The sequence below is a fragment of the Vulpes lagopus genome, chromosome 9 (genome assembly GCF_018345385.1).
Source record: "Vulpes lagopus strain Blue_001 chromosome 9, ASM1834538v1, whole genome shotgun sequence".
NCBI lineage: Eukaryota > Metazoa > Chordata > Mammalia > Carnivora > Canidae > Vulpes > Vulpes lagopus.
The window spans coordinates 15,192,248-15,212,216 of record NC_054832.1 but is presented as its reverse complement, the minus strand read 5'-3'; the positions used below and the strand labels follow the sequence as shown (position 1 = coordinate 15,212,216).

General features: G+C 44.6%; 1 protein-coding gene across 1 annotated transcript in view; it reads right to left on the bottom strand.

The window, feature by feature from the left end:
• Window positions 1-1,098: 1,098 nt before the first annotated feature.
• The window catches only part of WASHC5 (WASH complex subunit 5), a 58,928-nt gene continuing 40,057 nt past the window's right edge, over window positions 1,099-19,969 (bottom strand). Inside the window, exons 20-29 of the mRNA XM_041768449.1 lie at window positions 17,925-18,049; window positions 15,328-15,490; window positions 14,835-14,937; window positions 14,669-14,748; window positions 11,085-11,188; window positions 10,116-10,245; window positions 8,362-8,458; window positions 7,508-7,661; window positions 4,790-4,877; window positions 1,099-1,505 (exon numbers count right to left, since the gene is read on the bottom strand). Coding sequence (XP_041624383.1) covers window positions 1,449-1,505; window positions 4,790-4,877; window positions 7,508-7,661; window positions 8,362-8,458; window positions 10,116-10,245; window positions 11,085-11,188; window positions 14,669-14,748; window positions 14,835-14,937; window positions 15,328-15,490; window positions 17,925-18,049 — 1,101 coding nt within the window. The 3' untranslated portion in view covers window positions 1,099-1,448. The remainder of the gene's footprint in view (window positions 1,506-4,789; window positions 4,878-7,507; window positions 7,662-8,361; window positions 8,459-10,115; window positions 10,246-11,084; window positions 11,189-14,668; window positions 14,749-14,834; window positions 14,938-15,327; window positions 15,491-17,924; window positions 18,050-19,969) is intronic.

The window sequence follows — 19,969 nt, the reverse complement described above, 5'->3', positions numbered from 1 at the left end:
CTTTTGGGTTCTTTGAATATACCCCATTCCTACAGGAATGCAATCAGGGCTTTGTAAGTTCTACTCTAGAATATGAATTAGCCAGGCTAGGCTTACTTCGAGAAACAGTGGATGAACAAATTTGCACTTGTAATATCTGGCCTAATGCTTAGAAATCAGAATTCACTGAGTTTTAGTACATTTGAAGAGGTTATGGACATCAGAAAGGTATCAAGGAATTTCAGTAAATCCCCAGGTACCACTAAATGTGCTCCCCCTGAAAAAGCAATAAAACATACCCTGGAATGTTAAGTAATTTCTTCAGGTTATAATGATAAGGGCCGAAAGGACTCAAAAATTTCTCTTTTTCACCTTGTAAGGTCTCTTCATTGACGACTGGTCAGTAGCCAAATCACTCGTGGCATCAGTCACCTACATCATTTGCCTCCTTTTAGCAGCACATGGTAGACGCATTTGCTTGGTTCTGTGAAAGTCCCCTCTAGGGTATCCCATACTTTTCTAGTTAAAATCTCACTTTCTTAGATTTGGCCTTTTAGCAGCTGGCTTTCTTTGGGGGCCACTTCCATAGCCAAAGATCTCACTTCATGCAGTTACTGATTACAAGTGGAGAATAGCAAGATAATTTTAAGATGTGGCTGGAGGATGGCCAGGGACCGACTGGCCAAGTTTTCATGCCACGCTGGCCTTCTCGTGGGTGATGCTTCTGAACTCATGTGTTGGGTAGTGATTCGCTTTTAAAATTCTGTGCTCGGCCTCGACTAGGCCAGGCTGCTGGGGTGGGGCTCAGGTTGCTGAGGGAGGGAGGAAAGGATGGAAGGAGCAGCTGAAGTCGGAATGAAGAAGGATGCTGGGAATGCCCCGGGGTCTCTGACCAGATGAGCACAGTGAGCCTCAGTCACCAAGAAACTTCCACGGTCCGTGGTCCATGGACTGCGTGGTCTCTGTGTTTGCTACTGGTCCAGCTATCGCCACGTGCCTGCCAGCCTCTGGCGGGTGCACCCACGGGACCTATCCAATTCGCCTCTTACCTTCCAGAGAACTTTTCTTTTTTACAGGATGAATATACAACTTTGTAATCAAACGCAGGACAACTTTGGGTACTGGCAGTACTATTTTACTGAAAATCCAGAGTCGCACAAATAGTTCTTTAGAACACAAAACTAAATGGATTTATACGTAACAATTACATTCAGCATTTATAAGAGGCAGTACAAAAGTGTGTTCTGCTTCTACATGATACAAATTGCATATAATACCATGATTGAAACCATTACATTAACTAGGGCCGTGAGATGCATCTTACTGAGAGTATCCCATGTTTCTCACCATTGAGGGGGGGAACAATGCAGTTCTGTGAGCAGCTGAGTCTCTTCACTTCTAAATTCATTTCAGTAATGGGCAGATTTAAGGGCCATCCTTTGACCGAAGGAGCAGATGTCAAAAAAAAATTACAGGACTGTTCTGAATTCATCAAAAATGAAATTAGGCACATGTGCTTCGGCAACCTAAAGAAATGAAACAGGAGCGTTAAGTGATTCCTAGCAGGAGAATTTGGAACAAATTCAGAATTCTACAAACAAAAGTTAAATGAAAATATCCTTTGGAGCAAGGCGAGTGACAGGCAAGGGCTGGATGCAGAGGCGGGTGGGCCACTCCATGAACTGCTGGCCTGTATTTCTGCTGTTCCTCACCCCGGGGTCAGATTTCCTGGCACTGGGGTCAGATTTCCCGCCACTGCCGAGCTGAGGGGCTGCAGGGGCTGCGATGCAGCGCTCTTCACCTCCACACCTGCCAAACGCTCGGGGCTCACAGGCACTTGGGTCTGCGGGGAACGTGTGTGCCCCTGGGAAGTGCCAACAGATCAGCTCAGCTCACTTCACAGTTGTGAACAGCAAGTGACAGGCTAGAGAGCAAAGAGGAGGGTGGGCCTCCAAAGCATGCCACCCTCCTTGCCTGCTCTTGGGGAAGCCCTGAGGGGGGGTGGAGGAGGGCGAATGGGAGAATGCAGGGCCACGGCACCTCCAACTGCTAGAAATGGGCAGTTTTTCAAAGTGACGTTTAATTTTTTTTTTCCGATTATGAAATACCACCTGCTATTTAGAGGAAATTTAGCAAATACAGAGGAATGTAAAAAAGAAATCATCTCTCAATCCCGTATAGAAAACAAACTGACACTTGAATAAATAAAATTACTCTATAATGAGTCCCTCTAGTTTGCACATGCCCACACACAAAATCAGGATCACATAAAAAAAAAAACAAAACTAGGATCACATAACCTTGTATCCTTTACCTCTGCTAAGTCTTAAAAACATCCTTGCACATATATCTTGTTACCTTGCGCTCATATATCTAGCAGATATTCTAGGCGGTTGAACTGCTGGGAACAGGTGAGTTTATCCGAAGGTTTTTGTTGTTGTTTTTTAAAGATTTTATTTATTTATTCATGAGAGACACACAGAGGCAGAGACACAGGCAGAGGGAGAAGCAGGCTCCATGCAGGAGCCTGTTGTGGGACTCAACCCCGGGACTCCAGGATCATGCCCTGGGCCGAAGGCGGCACTAAACTGCTGAGCAACCCGGGCTGCCCTTTTTTTTTTTTTTTTTTAAATAAAGCCAAATTGCCCTCCCATAGGATAAACAATCCACACTACCATTGACAGTTCTCAGAAGTCCTATTTCTCCAAACCCTTCCAGGCAGTGTGAACTCAACATTTAACTTTTTACCAACTGGAGTGAAAAACTGGATTAGTGGAAACAGGAATTTTTCTGTTATTTGGATTTGTGACACTTGAATTAAGGCTGAACATTTTTACAAATGTTTATTTGCTATTTGTATTTCTTTTCCTGAAAGCTAACTGTTACTACCCCTTGCCCAGTTGTTTTTTCTATTGGATTGGTTCTTTTTCTTACTGATCTAAAAGAACATGCTATAAATCGAGAAAACCGGTCCTTTGTTAATAGTTTCCCCATTTTTTTTTTTAAATTAAGAGACATTTGACAGAACTGTTTAGTTACATTCAGCATTCTTAAGAGATCAAACCTCTAAATTTTCTTTATGATTTCCTCCTTTGGATGTTTATATAGAAATTTCTGAGAGCTGATACATATTTGTGTAAAATTTCTGAATTTATTGGTTCCATACATGGAAGATGTGAAGAGACTAGCTGGCTGATTTTTAACCACATAGTGAACTAACTATGCCAGCACTACTGACTAAAATATTTCCTTTCTTCCCTCATTTGATAGGCTACTTTTCCTCACGTGCAACTGTATGTGCCAGGATTTGTTCTTAGACTATATATTCTGGTCTACTGATCCATCCATTGGGTTTCATACTAGTATTACACTATTTTCATTTTTGTAGTTTTACAATATTTTAAAATATTTGATATGTTTTTAATATCTTATTTTTATTTCTTAAAGATTTATTTATTCAAGAGAGACACAGAGAGGCAGAGGCAGACGGAGAAGCAGGCTCCATGCAGGAAGTCTGATGTGGGGCTCGATCCTGGGACCCGGGGATCACGACTTGAGCTGAAGGCAGATGCTTAACCACTGAGCTACCCCAGGTGTCCCTAATATCTTCTTTTAAAAAAATCCTACATTTGGCCTGAGTTCTTTAAAATTTTCAAAAATTTTCTCGTCCCTCAAGGTAAAAAAATTATCTGGGATTTTGATCACAGCTGTAATAATTCTTGAAATAATAAGAACTCCTATTTGAGGTACTATTTGAGTTTCCACATTCAGAGAAATGGACTTTGAATTTTTATAGTTTTTTCTAAATTATTTTTTCTAAACTGTGTTTCTTATAGGGATTATTATTCCTGGCTATATTTTATATATGTTAATTCTGTGAATGGGATATTTTTCACATCATATTTTTGAATGGTTATTAGTGTTGTTTACCTTGTACACTGTCTAATCTGCTTTTCTATATGCTTATTATTTTAATAGTTTTCCACATGATTCTAGTGGAACTTCAAGGAAGACAATTACATCCTCAATAAATAATACAAATTTGTCTTCCTTTCTTTATGCATTTTTAAATGGTCACTTCTTGTTTTATTGCCTTGAACCTGTACGACAAAACTAGCAGTGAGTCAGTATGGCCGTGTTACTGTAATAGTGCTGATTTTAATGGGAATGCTGCTAGTTAATTTTTAAAACATCGGCTTTCATTATAAAAAAGTACCTTTGATCCCTAACATACTAATTAAAAAAAATCAGAATGGCTTCTCAGAAGCTATCAAAACTCTTTTATATTTTAGTATCAAGCTCTGTACTTTGAGCTAAAACTTGCCAAAGTGGAATTACTAGTGAAACAGGAAAAGGAAAGAATACCTTAGAAGGTAAAACAAAGCCATTATCGGAAACCCTGGTCAAATATAATTTTAGGTGTGGTGTGAACGCAATCAAACTTGCTGTGGGAACCAGGTTTTTGTGGACAGGAGAAAAACCAACCACACAATTATTTCCCTGCCCTGGCCACTTCTGTCCTGGACTGCCCATCTGAACTGCTCTGGAACCAGGACCAGGACCAGGAGTGGGTGAGTGGCTCACAGGAGGAGGCCGTGGTAGAGTGAGAAGAGTGGGGAAATGGTGTGAGTTGGGCTTGTGAAGCACAGGGTGAAGGGAGGAGCCCTCACAGCCGTGGGGCGGAGCAGGGGCTTGGGGCTGGGAGCATCCACTGGGACTAGCTAGCGGACTCCACTCCTAATGAGGCCAGGGCCACGCATAATGCCATCTTTTTACAACAAGGGCTTTAGTAATGTTCTTTATCGCTTACCCTCCTAGGTAGCTTTGTGTACCGAACATAATCCTCCAGAAACAGAAGGGCGCCCACAACATCTGCAGGCATTTCAGGTATCTTCTGGCTGGAACGGAGAACAACCTGGATCAGTTGACTGCTAGACCTCAGTCAAAATACTGAAAGACTAAGTAAATGACAGATTACTAAGTGAAGTCAAAGGAGAAACAAATCTCTAGAACATCCTCTTGATTCCTATCATCATCCTGCCGGCAGGTCTTTAGAACACGATCTAGAAGATAAAGCCTGCGCCGAATGATTTGCATGGGCCTCCACGACGTAGCGCCCACCGGGTGTCCAGCCTCCTCTCTCTCACTCCCTCGGCACTGCATGACTCCATAGCCCACAGGTCCCCGAACAGGCCACACCTCCCCATGCCATGGTCTCTGCAGCTACATCTTGCTCTGCCCGAGCGGTTGAAAGTAAACTTCTAGGCATCTTTCCAGTTCCAGGTTCTGCCTCCTTTGGAAGTCCTCCCTGACTCCTCTGGGCAGGTGGCCTTTTCCTGTGTTATTACTATACTTAGGATCTTCCCCCTAGGCTCTCAAATTTTCAGTTGTCCATATGCTGGTTTCCTTGAAAGCCTGAGTCATGTCTTTGTTTTCTGTTTGTAGCATGTGATTGCACCTGCACATTACTCTGTATTTGAAGGTCGAATAAACAGCATCTAGTGACTTTCCATATGGGATCCTACTCACTTGTCCATTCATACAGCTGTGTTACCACGCACTGACCTAGAGCTGGGAACGCAGCAAAGTACACAACAGTCTTCTTACAGAGCGTACATTCCTACTGCACACCAGAAGGAGTTTTTAACACAACTATTTCCAATTTAGGTACAGATTGGCATTTTCTGATTAACAAAGGATTTCATGGAACTGGATTACTGATCTATTTCCCTAATGATTCCTTAGGTCACTTCCCTTGGCCGAATCAGGAACACGGAGCTGCAGCCTGGCACCTGTCTCCTGATGACCTCTGTCAGGGTCCCCAGAAACATGCGGCTTGAGAGCCACACTTTGTAGCCAGTAGTGAAGAAGAGCCAGGAAGAAGGGCTTGCCAACTCTTGAAGGATGGGGAGCTACGGCTGGGGGGGCCATGAGTGGAGGTTTCTTCCCAGTCATGCTGTACCCCCCTGAACTGCAGCCCATGGCTGCCTCTTCGTGGTCCAGAGCCAGAGGTGCTAGGTTTTTAGGTGCCTGCTGCCTTTCTCTGCAACCGATCTCATTTTGTAATTGCTGTGATTTTGCTTCCGAGACTTCCCTATGCTTCTGAGCTACCTTCTATTTTTCAAGTGTTAAAAAAGTCTGCCGTTTGAAGCAAGTCTCACCACATGTTCTAGAAAACATCCAGTGTCTGTTGTTAGGTCCATTAACTAAGATGGGGAAGAATGAGCCTGACTGAGGCTCTTGGGAAAAAGATGTGAGGATTTAAGAATTTGAGGTCCCTAGGAGCCTCGTGTGCACACCAGAGGTTAGGAACCTAGTCCTGCGATTTCAGCTGCATGGCTCTCCACCCAGGACCCAGTGGTCCGCTCCAGGGGTCAGCTGCTTTTAGAGTCTCAGTACAAACTTGGGAAATATTAAGATGGTCAATGGCAAACTGGAGCCCCGGGGAGAAGTCATGGACATGGTGAGCAGCCACAGCAGAGTGACGAGGTGCACGTGGACGCAGCCCATCTAAAGAGAAAGAAGCCCTAAGGCAACAACCTGACGTTCACAATGTGGGGTGAAGCAAAGGAAGGAGGCTGCATTTATTCTAATCGCCGGGCACCGAGGAAGGCACATGAGTGACATCCCAGAGACGGGAAGGGATTCTCCGTTTGTCACAATCGGCAACCCTCCCGTGACGAGCATGCTTCCAGCAGCATTCGGTGCTGCCCGGAGAGGTGATGGTGCCTCATGGGTGGGTGGATCCCTGCAGTGGCTGAAGGACTCCTGCCGGGGGCCCCTGAAATCCCATCTGGGGAGAGCTGCTTTGTGAGGCCCTGGAAGGTCATTCTCTTAGTCTTTAAGTTATGGTGACAAAAGTGACCAAGTGGTAATCTTCCAGACTTTGGATGTGCAACATGCCAGAGGAATTTATTTAGGGGCCTGATCCTTTAGGGTGACAGAGAAGGAGGCTCAGGACTCAGCATCTCATGCACATAACTTTTTTTTCTATCCCAGAAAAGCCACACTTTGGGGGCAGGGTAGAAAAAACGGTTTATGAGCATTTGTATCTAGTAGGAACTTCTGTGTGATTTCTGTTTCCTCATAGGCCGCGACCCCAGGCCGTGCCCGGGCTCTGACATGGGCGTGCCCCCAGACTCTAGCTGACAGGTATGGGGCCAGCCCACGCCAGTGGCCCCCCGGAGGGCTCGGGCTCCCTGAGCTCTGAGCACAGCACCCAGGACAGCAGAGGAACAGGCCTGCACTCGTCCCCATGGGGGCGGCTAACCCTGGTCACGACTTCCTCATTCTTGCCAAATCACTGTGGAGTGCATTGAGGGGGCTCCCCCAGCAGGGGAGCTAAGTAGGGGGAAGGGTAGCTTTAGTTGCTGCAATCAAGGTGGGCCCTCACTTGCTTCACACAGCAGGGGAAGCAGCCAGGTTCTGTTTCTAGTAGGGAGATGATAAGAGGACTTTGGGATGCAAGGTGCACAGCCCACCCTATAACATTAACTAATTCCTTTTATTCTGGGCTGGCCTTCGGTACCTTGTACACTGCTCCACTGTGGAGCGGATGAACTGGCCGATGAGCGCCAGGAACTGCTCTGTGTACCGGGAATGGAACTGCTTCAGCAGGGTGAGCAACCCCAGGACGAGCGGCGGCCAGTCCACAGGGTCAGCAGGTTTCCGGCAGACCATTCCTGTGGGGAGTGACAAATTAGGAATCAGGCCACCAAGTGAAGTGCTGGTCTTTGGCAATGTTTGTGACTGTCACACAGTTTGGGGACCGGACCATCCTGGCAGACGACTATCTAGGAGAGAATGACAACTCTGGACTACAGTGTGAATCAGGCCCAGGACGGGTGGAGGCTTCCAATGGTCTGATGCAACATTAATAAAATGGTGACTGATTTTTATAATCACCATGGGCTAAGCAGGGAGCTTAACCGTGGGGCTCGATTCTGGGACCCTGGGATCATGACCTGAGCCAAAGGCAGAGACTTAATCGACTCAACCACCCAGGCGCCCCTCTTGTTACTTTTCAGACCACACACCACTTGTGAGAATGGGATGGTAACCACAAGAAGTTTCTCTCACACCTCGATCAGCTACTTGGACATTAAAGAAACAAGAGAAACAATGACCCTGCACATTTTACAAGTTGGTTAATCTTTGGAACTTAAGGGTGGTGTAGCCTTGGCTAATGGTAAATGAATGCACTGTCTACACTGCATGAAGGGATGCTGTACTTCACAGGGCCAAACAAGTGCCTTTTATTGACACGAATTTGACTAAGGAGAGACCTCACAGGTGACACAGCATTCTCCAAAGAGCTGTTTGATTGGCTGTTAATCCGTCCCTGTGTTACTGTGACTTATTGCAAGGAATGTCACACGGTACCTAGGTTTTTGTTGTACTGAAGTTTTGGCAGCTGCGCGATCAAAAATAGGAAGTTGACAACAGGAAAGTAGGGTAAGCGCTTTGTCGTTATGTATATCTGCAAAGAGAAAGGAAAGAAAAATTGATAGTTTCTTCCCAATGCCCAATACCTCAGAACTGCATGTTCAAATGGAAGCTTCCATTTTTATTTCAACGTGCCCTTCGGACTACTGAAAACGAGGATGGTTCCATTAATTTGCCCCCTGCAGAGTTGGATTTAACACCACTGCCTCCTACAATCCTAAGTACCTATACAAAAAACAAGCCCTTCTGGGAAGGGAGCAATTTTGCTTAGACATTAGCAGTTACTGTCCTCTGGAATCTTCTTGATGTGGTCCACAAAGGGAGAGGGAAACTGGTGATGAGCAAGAATGGGACGGAAAGCAAAATGCAGTCACTTCCAGCAAGAGCTGCAGGGAGAGGCTTGGGCTTGTGTGTGTGGGGGTGGTGGTGGTGGAGGAAAGGGTAGGGCAGGACCAAAGAAGGAAAGATCCACACAGCAGTGAGTGGGATTGCCCAGGTAGCAAGCAAGCAGCTGTCTGTCTCGTTTGTCATCTGCCTCCCCTTGTGCAATGTCAAGGAGTGGGCTAGTGATTCACTAGCTCCAGTGTAGACAGTAAGGTCAGGACATACCTGGCCACGTCCTGCCCCCCCTGCTTCCCTCCCTCAGTTCCTGGGAGGCAGGGCAGCACTCTGGCTGGGAGCCCCAGCTCTGCTCAGACTGCCTGGCTACGGCACTTCTAGCCTGGAGCCCTGGGGAAGTCATCAGCTCTGAGCCTCACTCATAAAATGTTCTACCCGGAACGAAAGTGACACAATGGCACGTTTCATGGGGAGGCGGAGACCAGGTGACCTCACCCATAGTCCGGGTAACCGTGCTTGGCCTGGGGTGGGCACTCAAAATGTTCGCTGCTCTTCAGTTTCATCATCCTTTGTCCCAAACCCAGGGGATCATACCGATTTCCTATTTTACAGATTTTAGAAAGGTAATAAGGGTCCAGGGTAACAGCCTATCATCAAAGTCCTCGGTATTTCTGCATCAAAACCTGAATATTCACAGAAGTACAGCCAGCCTTATGTCAGTGCGGGACGAGGCCTGCCACCAAATGAGACCCAGCACCCGCTTGTGAAAATACTTTCAGCTCTCAGAGGTTTCTGGGGGGCGGAATGGCAGAAGAGAGTCTGCGGCCCCAGATGATGGGTGTGATTACTGTCAGCCAAGAGGGAAGCATCTTTGGGCACCAAGGATCAATGCCATGACTTAGCAGCAGTTCAAATACGAAACCCCAGACAAACCTAAAACCGATCTCCTACAGATGAGAGTACTTCTCACTTCCTAAGGAGCTGTGGCAAACACTGAATCACCCGACTGCCCCGGCCCGAATCAGGCAGGGGAGGGGTGATCATCCCATTACTTGTGGGAAGCTAGAACGCAGGCGGGGAATGCAGGTTCTAGGATTAGAACCCAGGTTCTCCCAATGTTTTAGCAAGTGATCTGCCACCTGCAACAAATCTCCAGGGGTACCACTCATCATCTCCCATCACTAGGCCTGTCCCACAACCTCGCCCCTCCCACCCCGTAGCCCCTCCCCTCCCCGCCCCTCCCACCCCGTGGCTCCACCCCTCCCACCATGTGACCCCCTCCACCACATAGCTCTGCCCTCCACCCCGTGGCCCCGCCCCTCCACCACCCTGCTCCATAGTTTGGTGCTGACCTTGTTCAGTGGGTTGTGGATGCCAGCCGCCTCCAGATAGGCTGTGATTTCATACAAGAGCGTGTTGTCTTCTTTGGGGTAAGGAAGCGAAGGGTCCTGATAGTGGGCTTCAATATCTGCCAGGAGAGCCCTAAGTGAAGAAAGACAAGACACCACAGAGCAGGGATCACCGTCAGGGATGAACGCAATTCATACAACAGTTAACACAGGCTACGATATGATCTTTCTGGGCCTTGGTTTCATCTGTAAAATGAGAGCTTGATCCTTCAAATTCTCCATTTCTGTGCCTGTGATTGGTTTAAAAGTAGAAAAACTGACCTAGAATTATTTTATCTTTTGGGGTTCACCCAAATCAAATGCTTGCATCATTCCAATTTTTATGAATTGACTGAACCATATTCAATAACTGCTTTGTCAATAGCGCAGACTTACTGACCAGCAAGAACAAGATTATTTATGTGGAAGCAGAGGCTGGGAATGAGAGCAACAGTGTTGATAGGCTTGAGTTGCAATGAGTTGCTGGTGAGATGGAGGATCTGACTGTGCTCGGGATGTGTGCCTACAGCCACTCCTGGTAATTAGCACACTTCGAACTGCCCTCTGGATGATCAGTGACTCAGTCCTGCAGAAATTCAGGCATGGATTTTGGTAATAAATGCTTTCTCAATCTGTACAAGGACTTAACACAATGTCTGATGTGTACTAAGTGACCAATATATGTGGACTGAATAAATGAATCCATCAATAATGAGTAAGTGAGAGAGAGAGAGACAGACAAAGACCAAGGGACAAGGCTGAGGAAAGAGGCTTATAAAGACAGACTTGATTATCCCTGGGAAGGCAGCTATCAATTCAGAGAGCCTCCTTACCCAAAAAGAACATAAAAGACTAAATACTGAAGAAATTAGGGTGCTGATCGATAAGGAACAATCCAGGCCCCTGGGTGGTATTTCAGATGCTGGCACTCACTTATTGAGATTCTCCAGAGCGGCTGCCAGATGTTTGGAGTCAAACCGACATGAATAATTGAGTTCATTGGCAATCTGTTGTCTCAGAATCTGCATCTGTCCGACCTGTGAACAAGCAAGAGGAAGACCAACTCGAACATACAGCACTTCCAAGTGATGGTGAGGAGGCAAATACAAAGATGACAGTGTTTTACTGGAAGGGTCACAACATTTTAAGGATTTCCTGGACTAGTTCCATGGCTAAGACCAGCGTCATCTCTGATGGAGCACAAGGGACCCCGTAAGGAACGTCTGGATTAGGTCCAGTATGCCAACCTCAAATATCCCCAGTCTGATATTTTACAAAGTGACTCATTAATGTTTAGTTGATCACATATTGAAGGTGGCTGGTTTGAAGCTCTATTTATGATCTTCTGAAATAAGTTCTCCAAGCTTAGCAGCTGCTAATGAGAAGTCCTTCTTCCTTTATCTGTTCAAAACTGAACTTTCTTGAGTCCGAGGGATGCCATTTTGCTCTGTTAGCCTAAAATTTGGTGAATATAAGCCTATCCACATCACCTAGGATTACAGGTGAATATAAGCCTATCCACATCACCTAGGATTACAGATTCCCAAAAGCCTCTTCTAACAATGCTAATCCCTCATCCAAGGGTTCCTAACCTTTTTCTGGTACTTGGACCTCTTGGGGAATCTGGTGAAGCCTATCAACACTGTCTTACAAGAGTGTAAGACACTACAAGGGGAACTGTTCTATAATTCTAGCAACAGTGAGGGAGAAATGGACCCATCCCTGAGTGGCTGGGAGCAGAGAAAAGTTAGAAGAAAAGAGAGGCCTTTTCTAAGAGAAAAAAAAAAAATCTTATTTAGATAAAAAGAGCTTGTAACAGTTAAAAGTCTTAAATGACCTCAAATGTGTTGCTTCTGATCACTATTCTTACTAGGTTTTATTCCATTTATGTGAAGAAAATAAAATCCAAAAAAAATGTTCTCATAAGAAACCTTTCATTAGTACAAAAATATTATTTAAAAATGAAACCAGGGCAAGGCCAAGAAAACAGTGGGTTCCCTCAGACAACTCAATAATGTGCTTCCAACCTTTTATCTGGCCCACGTACTCCTTGTTTAATTCTAGATACTCTATGTCCAGGATTCCCTCGAAAATACCAGTCTAGGAGTAGAAGCAGAGATACAGGCGGTTTAACCTAACCTGCTGTTCTTTAGAACATATTCAATCTCAGTGACCAACGTTTTCTCTTTGGTTCTCATTTCCTACAAGCCATTAATAAGATTCTGGAGGCTGACCAGCCTGGGAGGTGGTGCACTCATTCTATTTTCCTGTCTAGAGTGACCTCTGGATTGTCTTTCTCCATTTCTGTTGAGTTGCACTGACCAGTACAGCAGCCACAGCCGCAGGTGGCTCTTTACATTTAAACTGATTAAAATGAATAAAGTTTAAAATTCGGTTTCTCATTCCCACAGGCCACATCCTAAATGCTCAGGAACTACATGTGGCTAGTGGCTACCATCAAACAGCACAGAATAACAGAAATCACTGGTCCAGATTAGTAAAAGGACAAATATGTCCTTGAGGCTTCATGTAGAGATCACCGACTCAGACAAATACTTGGTTATTACTGAATTACCAGCAATTACAACTCACGGAGGTCTGTCATAGTCCCTGGGGAACCCCTTCGAATCCTCCCTGTAAGTTCCCACAGAGCTGAGGCTCAGGTCTGTCCAACCTCAGGTAATCCTCTACTCCTCCTAAAGGGTTTTCCAACACTTGGAAACTTAGTCTGAGAAGCTCTCAATATTTGGAAATCATGTGGCTAAGGGACTGTCAGACATATCTAAAAGAGGACATCCAGCCGAGTCAAAGGGTCTGTGTTACCTGGTCTAAGTTAACTAAAAAAGTCACTACAATTATGGGAAATATATTGTGAATCTGGCAGGGGCACCATTAGTACTCTCTCAATGAACAACTAATATAATTGGAAACGAGAATGGAATGTCCCCATATTCCCACAGCTGCTTAGGCTTTTCCTGTGGTAGGTGATATTTTAATTTTTATTTATATTTATTTATTTATTTATTTTTAAGATTTTGTTTATTCATTCATAGAGACACACCACACACCACACACACAGAGAGAGAGAGAGAGAGGGGCAGAGACACAGGCAGAGGGAGAAGCAGGCCCCATGCAGGGAGCCTGACCTGGAACTCGATCCTGGGTCTCCGGGATCACACCCCAGGCTGCAGGCGGCGCTAAGCCACTGGGCCACCGGGGCTGCCCTAGGTGATATTTTTAAGTGTGAACTGGATTTCTGCCAGGAAACCTACTCTTTCCTACTAGACTGTAAGTGGGCTTTCTGAGGAGGCAGCTAGAGCTCCCTTTGACCCTGTGTCTCACAGTAAGTGATGATGCTTTGCACAGAACGAGCGTTCAACAAAGCATTGTTGTCTTGGATCATCACATGATGAGAGAAAGACACACAGAAGACACAGAGGGTCCCTGGAACTGACTCCCCAATGTGAAGGCAGGAAAGCAGACAAGCAAATTCTAAAGTCACTGAGATTTCCATCCAACAAGTTAAATCTTCTCATTGTACTTTCATACTCATTTCTTTTTTAAAAAAAAATATTTTAGGGCAGCCCTGGTGGCGCAGCGGTTTAGCGCTGTCTGCAGCCAAGGGTGTGATCCTGGAGACCCTGGATCGAGTCCCACATCAGGCTCTCTGTGTGGAGCCTGCTTCTCCCTCTGCCTGTGTCTCTGCCTCTCTCTCTCTCTGCATCTCTATGAATAAATAAAATAAAATCTTAAAAAAAAATAAAAAAAATATTTTATTTATTTATTCATGAGAGAGAGAGAGAGAGAGAGAGAAAGAGAGAGAGAGAGAGAGAGAGAGAAAGGCAGGCAGAGACACCGGCAGAGGGAGAAGCAGGCTCCATGCAGGGAGCTTGATGCGAGACTCCATCCCAGGACTCCAGGATCACGCCCCGGGCCAAAGGCAGGCACAAAACCGCTGAGCCACCCAGGGATCCCTTCTTACTTATTTCTAAAGATGACAGTGTTCTATTCATGGTGTAAGGATAACTTACACCCAGAGAACTTGGCTTTCTAAAATCTGTGCAGACCCAAGGCGAGACAGAGACAAATGTCCTGTTCTAACACCTACTTGCACCAGTTCAGAGTTGTACACTGACAGAGCAGTCCATTAAATTAACTTGTTATGTCAGGATGGAGACCACTGAGGGAGGAAGATTTCCATTTCTTTGTGTGAAAGCACTTCTTGCCCAAAGTCAGTTTAAAAAGAAATGTTCTCAAAAAAAAGAAGAAAAAAAAAAACAAAAAACAGAAACCTTCCCTTTGGTGACAGGAGGAGGCCAATCAATGAAAACCAGACAAGAAGAGCTCAAGAAAGGACAATAAAGGACAAGCGAATTTAGAAATAACAATAAACTGAAGTGCTGTATTTTTGCTCTGATGACAAAGGAAAGAAGAGTGGCTTTCCTTGGATAACAAGGTTGTAAGAAAATAATTTAAAAAACATTGTATTGATTATCATCCTCTCTCCCACAACATACCTTCATGATAGCCTCGAGATAAGCTGTCCAAATCTTCTGTGTTTTGGCAATGGCGGAAAAATAAATTTTATTCGAGTTTGCTGAAAGGGTAAAATATAATTTTCTGTTTAGTAAAAATGGAAAAGCTAGTGTTACCTCCATCTCAGGGTGCTTTCAGAACACTTACCTACTATGCTTTTTAGGGGGCTGACAGCATTCATGAGGGTTTTCAAAGTATCCTGTACAGTTCTGTCTCTCAGGATAATTTTCTGAAACATACTGAGGAAATTCTAAAACAAGAAGACACAATCAAGGAACCAAACATAGTGAATAAAATGAATAACGCTCCAGTTAACTGAAGTGCTATATAGAACACAGCCTAAGTCATAAAACGCTATCAAGGATGACAGTGAGGCAGTAACTTCTGGTTCCTGTTAGAAACATCCTCCCGCTTGGAGAGAGTCTCAACTTCCTCACATGAAACCCCCCAGACCAGTCTACACATAAAAATACTATGCTGGCCAAAGAAATTCTAGTTTATCCTCAGTTCTCATCTACCTAAAAAGAAGCATATATGTATGGCTGGTGTAGGCATAGGAAAGCATGAGTGGAAAGCTAACTGATCTCCTCTCATTTCTCCCAGGGAAGCAGGAACCACACATCAAAACCCAAATGCTCACCTGTAGCTCTTTGACGATCATAAAGCACAGAAGCCGGTCTAACCCGTTCAGACCAAAAGTCCCCAAGGTGGTTTGGATTTCTGAGAAGAGGCGGCTGCTGGTCACTTCTTGGTGAGTTTTCATATCGTACCAAGTGTTCAGCTGGTCAATGTGACAGGTCATTCTAAAAGAAAAACAAAAACTCAAAAGTCAAAAGCAGGTCAGAATTAATTCATCCTGAGGAGATGTGGGACGCAACAGGATTTGGGCATCAGACATGAGGAACAATGGCTACACGTTCTGTTTAATAACCTCTGCATCTAGGCACCTAGTATATCTCACAGTGAATGCCCGAAGGGCCAGGAGGGTCAAATTCAGTGCAATCACTTTTTCCTGCCCCATGCCAGGTGACCAGTTTGACTAATTCATTTCCACTGGGTCAGGCTGTTCTTTGGAGCCGAGCAGAGAGGAGACATTAGAGCCGAGTTTTCTCTCCACAGGGTCTTTAGATTCCCAGAGACCAGGCAGTAAGAGTCTTGTTTCATTTCCATTTCCATTTTGTTTTTGTTTTTTTAAAATTTTATTTATTTAATCATGAGAGACAGAGAGAGAGAGAGAGAGAGAGAGAGAGGCAGAGACACAGGCAGAGGGAGAAGCAGGCTCCATGCAGGGAGCCTGACGTGGGACTTGATCCCGGGAATCCAGAATCAGGCCCTGGGCTGAAGGCGGCGCTAAACCGCTGAGCCACCCAGGCTGCCCTTCACTTCCATTTTGATAAGAAAGGAACTTAGAGTCCTGCTGACCTAGTGAAATTTGTGACTATGACAACAAAGCCATTTCCTCTTTCCTCCTGGGTCTGGTCACCAATTAATGATTCCTTTCAGACTCAAAAGTGTGCTGACAGCAATGATAACCACAACATTTACGCAGCACCTCTTAGGTGTCAGGTCCTGTGCTAAGAACTTTTTCTTTTCATCCTCATCATGGCTTAATATCCAAGCTGTGTGACTCTCATTTTACAGATGAAATAACTTAGCGAGGCCTGATTCTAACACCATATCCTTAACCACCATTTTACTGGTTTTCAAATGTTGGCAGAGGGTCCTTAAATCACTGGTAAAGTGTGTTAAAAATATATGCCCAGGGCCTATTCCTGGGGTTTGACTGGGCAGGTATAGGGTGGAAACCCAGGCTCTGAAATTCCAGTACACTCCACAGATGAATAGGCCCCCAATTCTAGGAACTAGGACATCTTTTTACTGAAACAAAGCTTGGGAGGAAAGGCTTACATTTGGAAAGACCAAGATTTCCAGAAAGTGCATTCTATTTTTAAGCTTCAAAGTGTCCTGCCCCTATCACCCAGTGCTAGCACTCTGAATGTGTCGCCAGTGTCTCCCAATGTAGATGAATAAATCACTATTATGATGTGGAGATCCCAAACCCAATGCTTAATCCTTTCTGTAAGTCTTAATGTGGCACTAGGTGGAGAGTCTTCTAGAAGGGCTTCAGTGACCCACCCATGGGTACCAAGAAAGCAGAAGTTATAAAAAATTTTGGATCATTTACTCTTTTTGGTCCGTGAGTCATAGATAGAACTCATTTGTGCTTGAATTTTTGGAGGACGTTCATATATAGTGTGTCAAGTTGTGTAATTTCTGAGACCAAATAAGCTAGAATCTGAAGGCAGTACAGAAGAGCTGTGTCATAAGGACATTCAACTTGCATAAATTCAACAATGCACACACTGCTGGACAGAGAAAGAAGAAAAGGAATCTTATCCTGGGTAACTTCACTAGCCATTCCCCTCAGTGAGCACATGCACGGGTACAAATATGAGTCGGCTCTTCCTTCAGTTGGACTTAGTACCCTTAACCTTAGGTGCCTCATCAGAAGCTCAAGTGAGAAAAAGGAAGAAAACCAGACACAATGAGAGAAGCAGCATGCAAGTCTCTCCCATGGGGCTCATGTAAAATATTCCTAAGGGTGGTTTTGATTATATGAGATTTTCAATCATCTGACCAGATAGGAACTGTAATCCACTGTGTGCAAAGCTACACAGCTTGCCCTTGAATGGCTCAGTGTTTAAGAGTCCGGCTCTGGGGTCAGAGGGCTAGTGCCTGACGTGGAGCTACCATTAAGACCCAGAGCTTGGACAAGCGACTGAGAAGTCGTGTGCAAGAGAAGTGCTAGAAAAGCAGATGGGTGTGGAGATAATCTTCAAAGGTCAGGATCTGACAAGTGGAAGGTTTGGTGCCTGCAATGGGGCAAGTGTGCCACAGTTATACAGGTAAAGATGAGCAATTTATAATAAAAAAAAGTTTTAATATACCAAGGAGTCTGCAGGCCCAAGTAAATAGAACATTAGCTAGGAAGCAAGAGGAGCATAAAACTGAAAGGTGGCTGAACAGGCCTTAGATTTATTTTAATCTCTATTTTCTTGGACTGAGGTCCTCTCAGTCACACTGGGGAAAATACCCAGTCTCAAAAAAAGTGACTCTAAGAAACCCATTAGAGTGGATCCAAGTGTGGTAGGAACAAGGGTGTGATCTAAGGAAAATGTTCAGAGACTCCTATTGACCACAACTGGTCAAGGCCCAGTGGAATTCAGATACACCTACTTTGGGTCTGTGATCCTCAAGATTTCTCTGCAGAGTCGACCAATAAATGTTACGGACTCATCCACAGGAGGAAACTTTGGTATTGGAATATGGGTAGACTGGTACATACTCTGCCAATCCTGAATCTAGAAACGAAACAAAACCAAACCAGAAGTATTTAGTACAGTTAGCCCTTGAACAACATGGGGGCCAGGGCACTGACCCCCACACAGTTAAAAATCCACATATAACTTTTGACGTCCTTAAAACTTTACTAATTAATAGCTTGTTGTTTACTAGAACAGCCTTAACAATAACAATCAATTAGCACATATTTTGTATATATTTTTTAAAATTTTGTTTACTTATTTGAGGAGGGGGGGCAGGAGTGAGCAGGAGAGCACAAGCATTGCAGAGGGAGAAGCAGGCTACCCATCTGGCAGGGAGCCCGATGCTGGGCTCGATCTCAGGATCCTGGGATCATGGCCTGCATCAACAGCAGCTGCTTAACCAACTGAGCCACCTGGGTGCCCTGTATATGTATTATATACTGATTTGTACAATACCATAAGCTAGAGAAAAATGTTAAGAAAATCATACGGGGGATCCCTGGGTGGCGCAGCGGTTTAGCGCCTGCCTTTGGCCCAGGGCGCAATCCTGGAGACCCGGGATCGAATCCCACGTCGGGCTCCCGGTGCATGGAGCCTGCTTCTCCCTCTGCCTGTGTCTCTGCCTCTCTCTCTCTCTCTCTCTGTGCCTATCATAAATAAATAAAAATTTAAAAAAAAAGAAAATCATATGGAAGAGAAAATATATTTTACAGTATCACACTTTGTCTACTGGAAAAAATGTATAAATGGACCCGTGAGTTCAAACCTGTTGCTGTTCAAGGGTCCACTGTACATCTTTGATAAGATAATATAGTTAATCTTTTTCCATGTAGTTTTATAAATATAATGCTGCATAAACAGTGACAATAAAGGATCCTTGGGTTTGAAGAAGAAACACTTAAAAGTGCATTAATAACTCCCAGAAATGCCACATGTAACATTTATAAAAAAAGATATATTTGTGATGAGTGAAGTGACTGAGAAATGAGAAGAGACACAGGGATTTTATGGCTTTTTTTGTCTTCCAAGTTCACATATATCAATGTAATGATAAAATTCCAAAATATATAAGGCTGGAGAATACTTATTCTATTAAGAATGCCACCTGAGGGATGCCTGGGTGGCTCAGCAGTTTAGCGCCTGCCTTCGGCCCAGGGTGTGATCCTGGAGTCCCAGGATCGAGTCCCACATCAGGCTCCCTGCATGGAGCCTGTTTCTCCTCTGCCTGTGTCTCTGCTTCTCTGTCTCTCTCATGAATAAACAGATAGAATCTTTAAAAGAAAAAAAAAAAAAAAAAGAATGCCACCTGAACCTTGTGAGTTCCCTAATTAAAAGCTTACTCCTTGTTAACTATTGACAAAAATCAAGCTTGTCAGTCATGGCACTTAAGAATCTGGTATTCAAACAACCCCATTAACAACGGGACAAAGGACTTGAGTAGACCTTTCTCCAAAGAAGACATCCAAATGGTGAATGAGCATGTGAAAAGATGCTCAACATCATTAGTCATTAGGGAAATGCAAATCAAAACCACAATGAGGGGATCCCTGGGTAGCTCAACAGTTTAGTGCCTGTCTTCGGCCCAGGGCGTGATCCTGGAGTCCTGGGATCGAGTCCCATATCAGGCTCCCTGCATGGAGCCTGCTTCTCCCTCTGCCTCTGTCTCTGTCTCTCTCATGAATAAATAAAACCAAAAAAAAAAAAAACAAAAACAAAAAAAACAAGCCCATAATGAGATACCACTTCAATCTACTAGGATAGTTATTAACTGTTTTTTGAAAAGCAAAATAATAAGTGGTGGCAAGGACATGAAGAAATTAGAACCCTCAGACATTACTGGAGGAAATGAAAAATGGTGCAGGCACTATGGCAAAGAGTCTGGTGGTTCATCTGTAAGTGAAACCTAGAAATACCACATGATCCAGCAATTCCGCCCTTTAGCACATACTCCAGTCA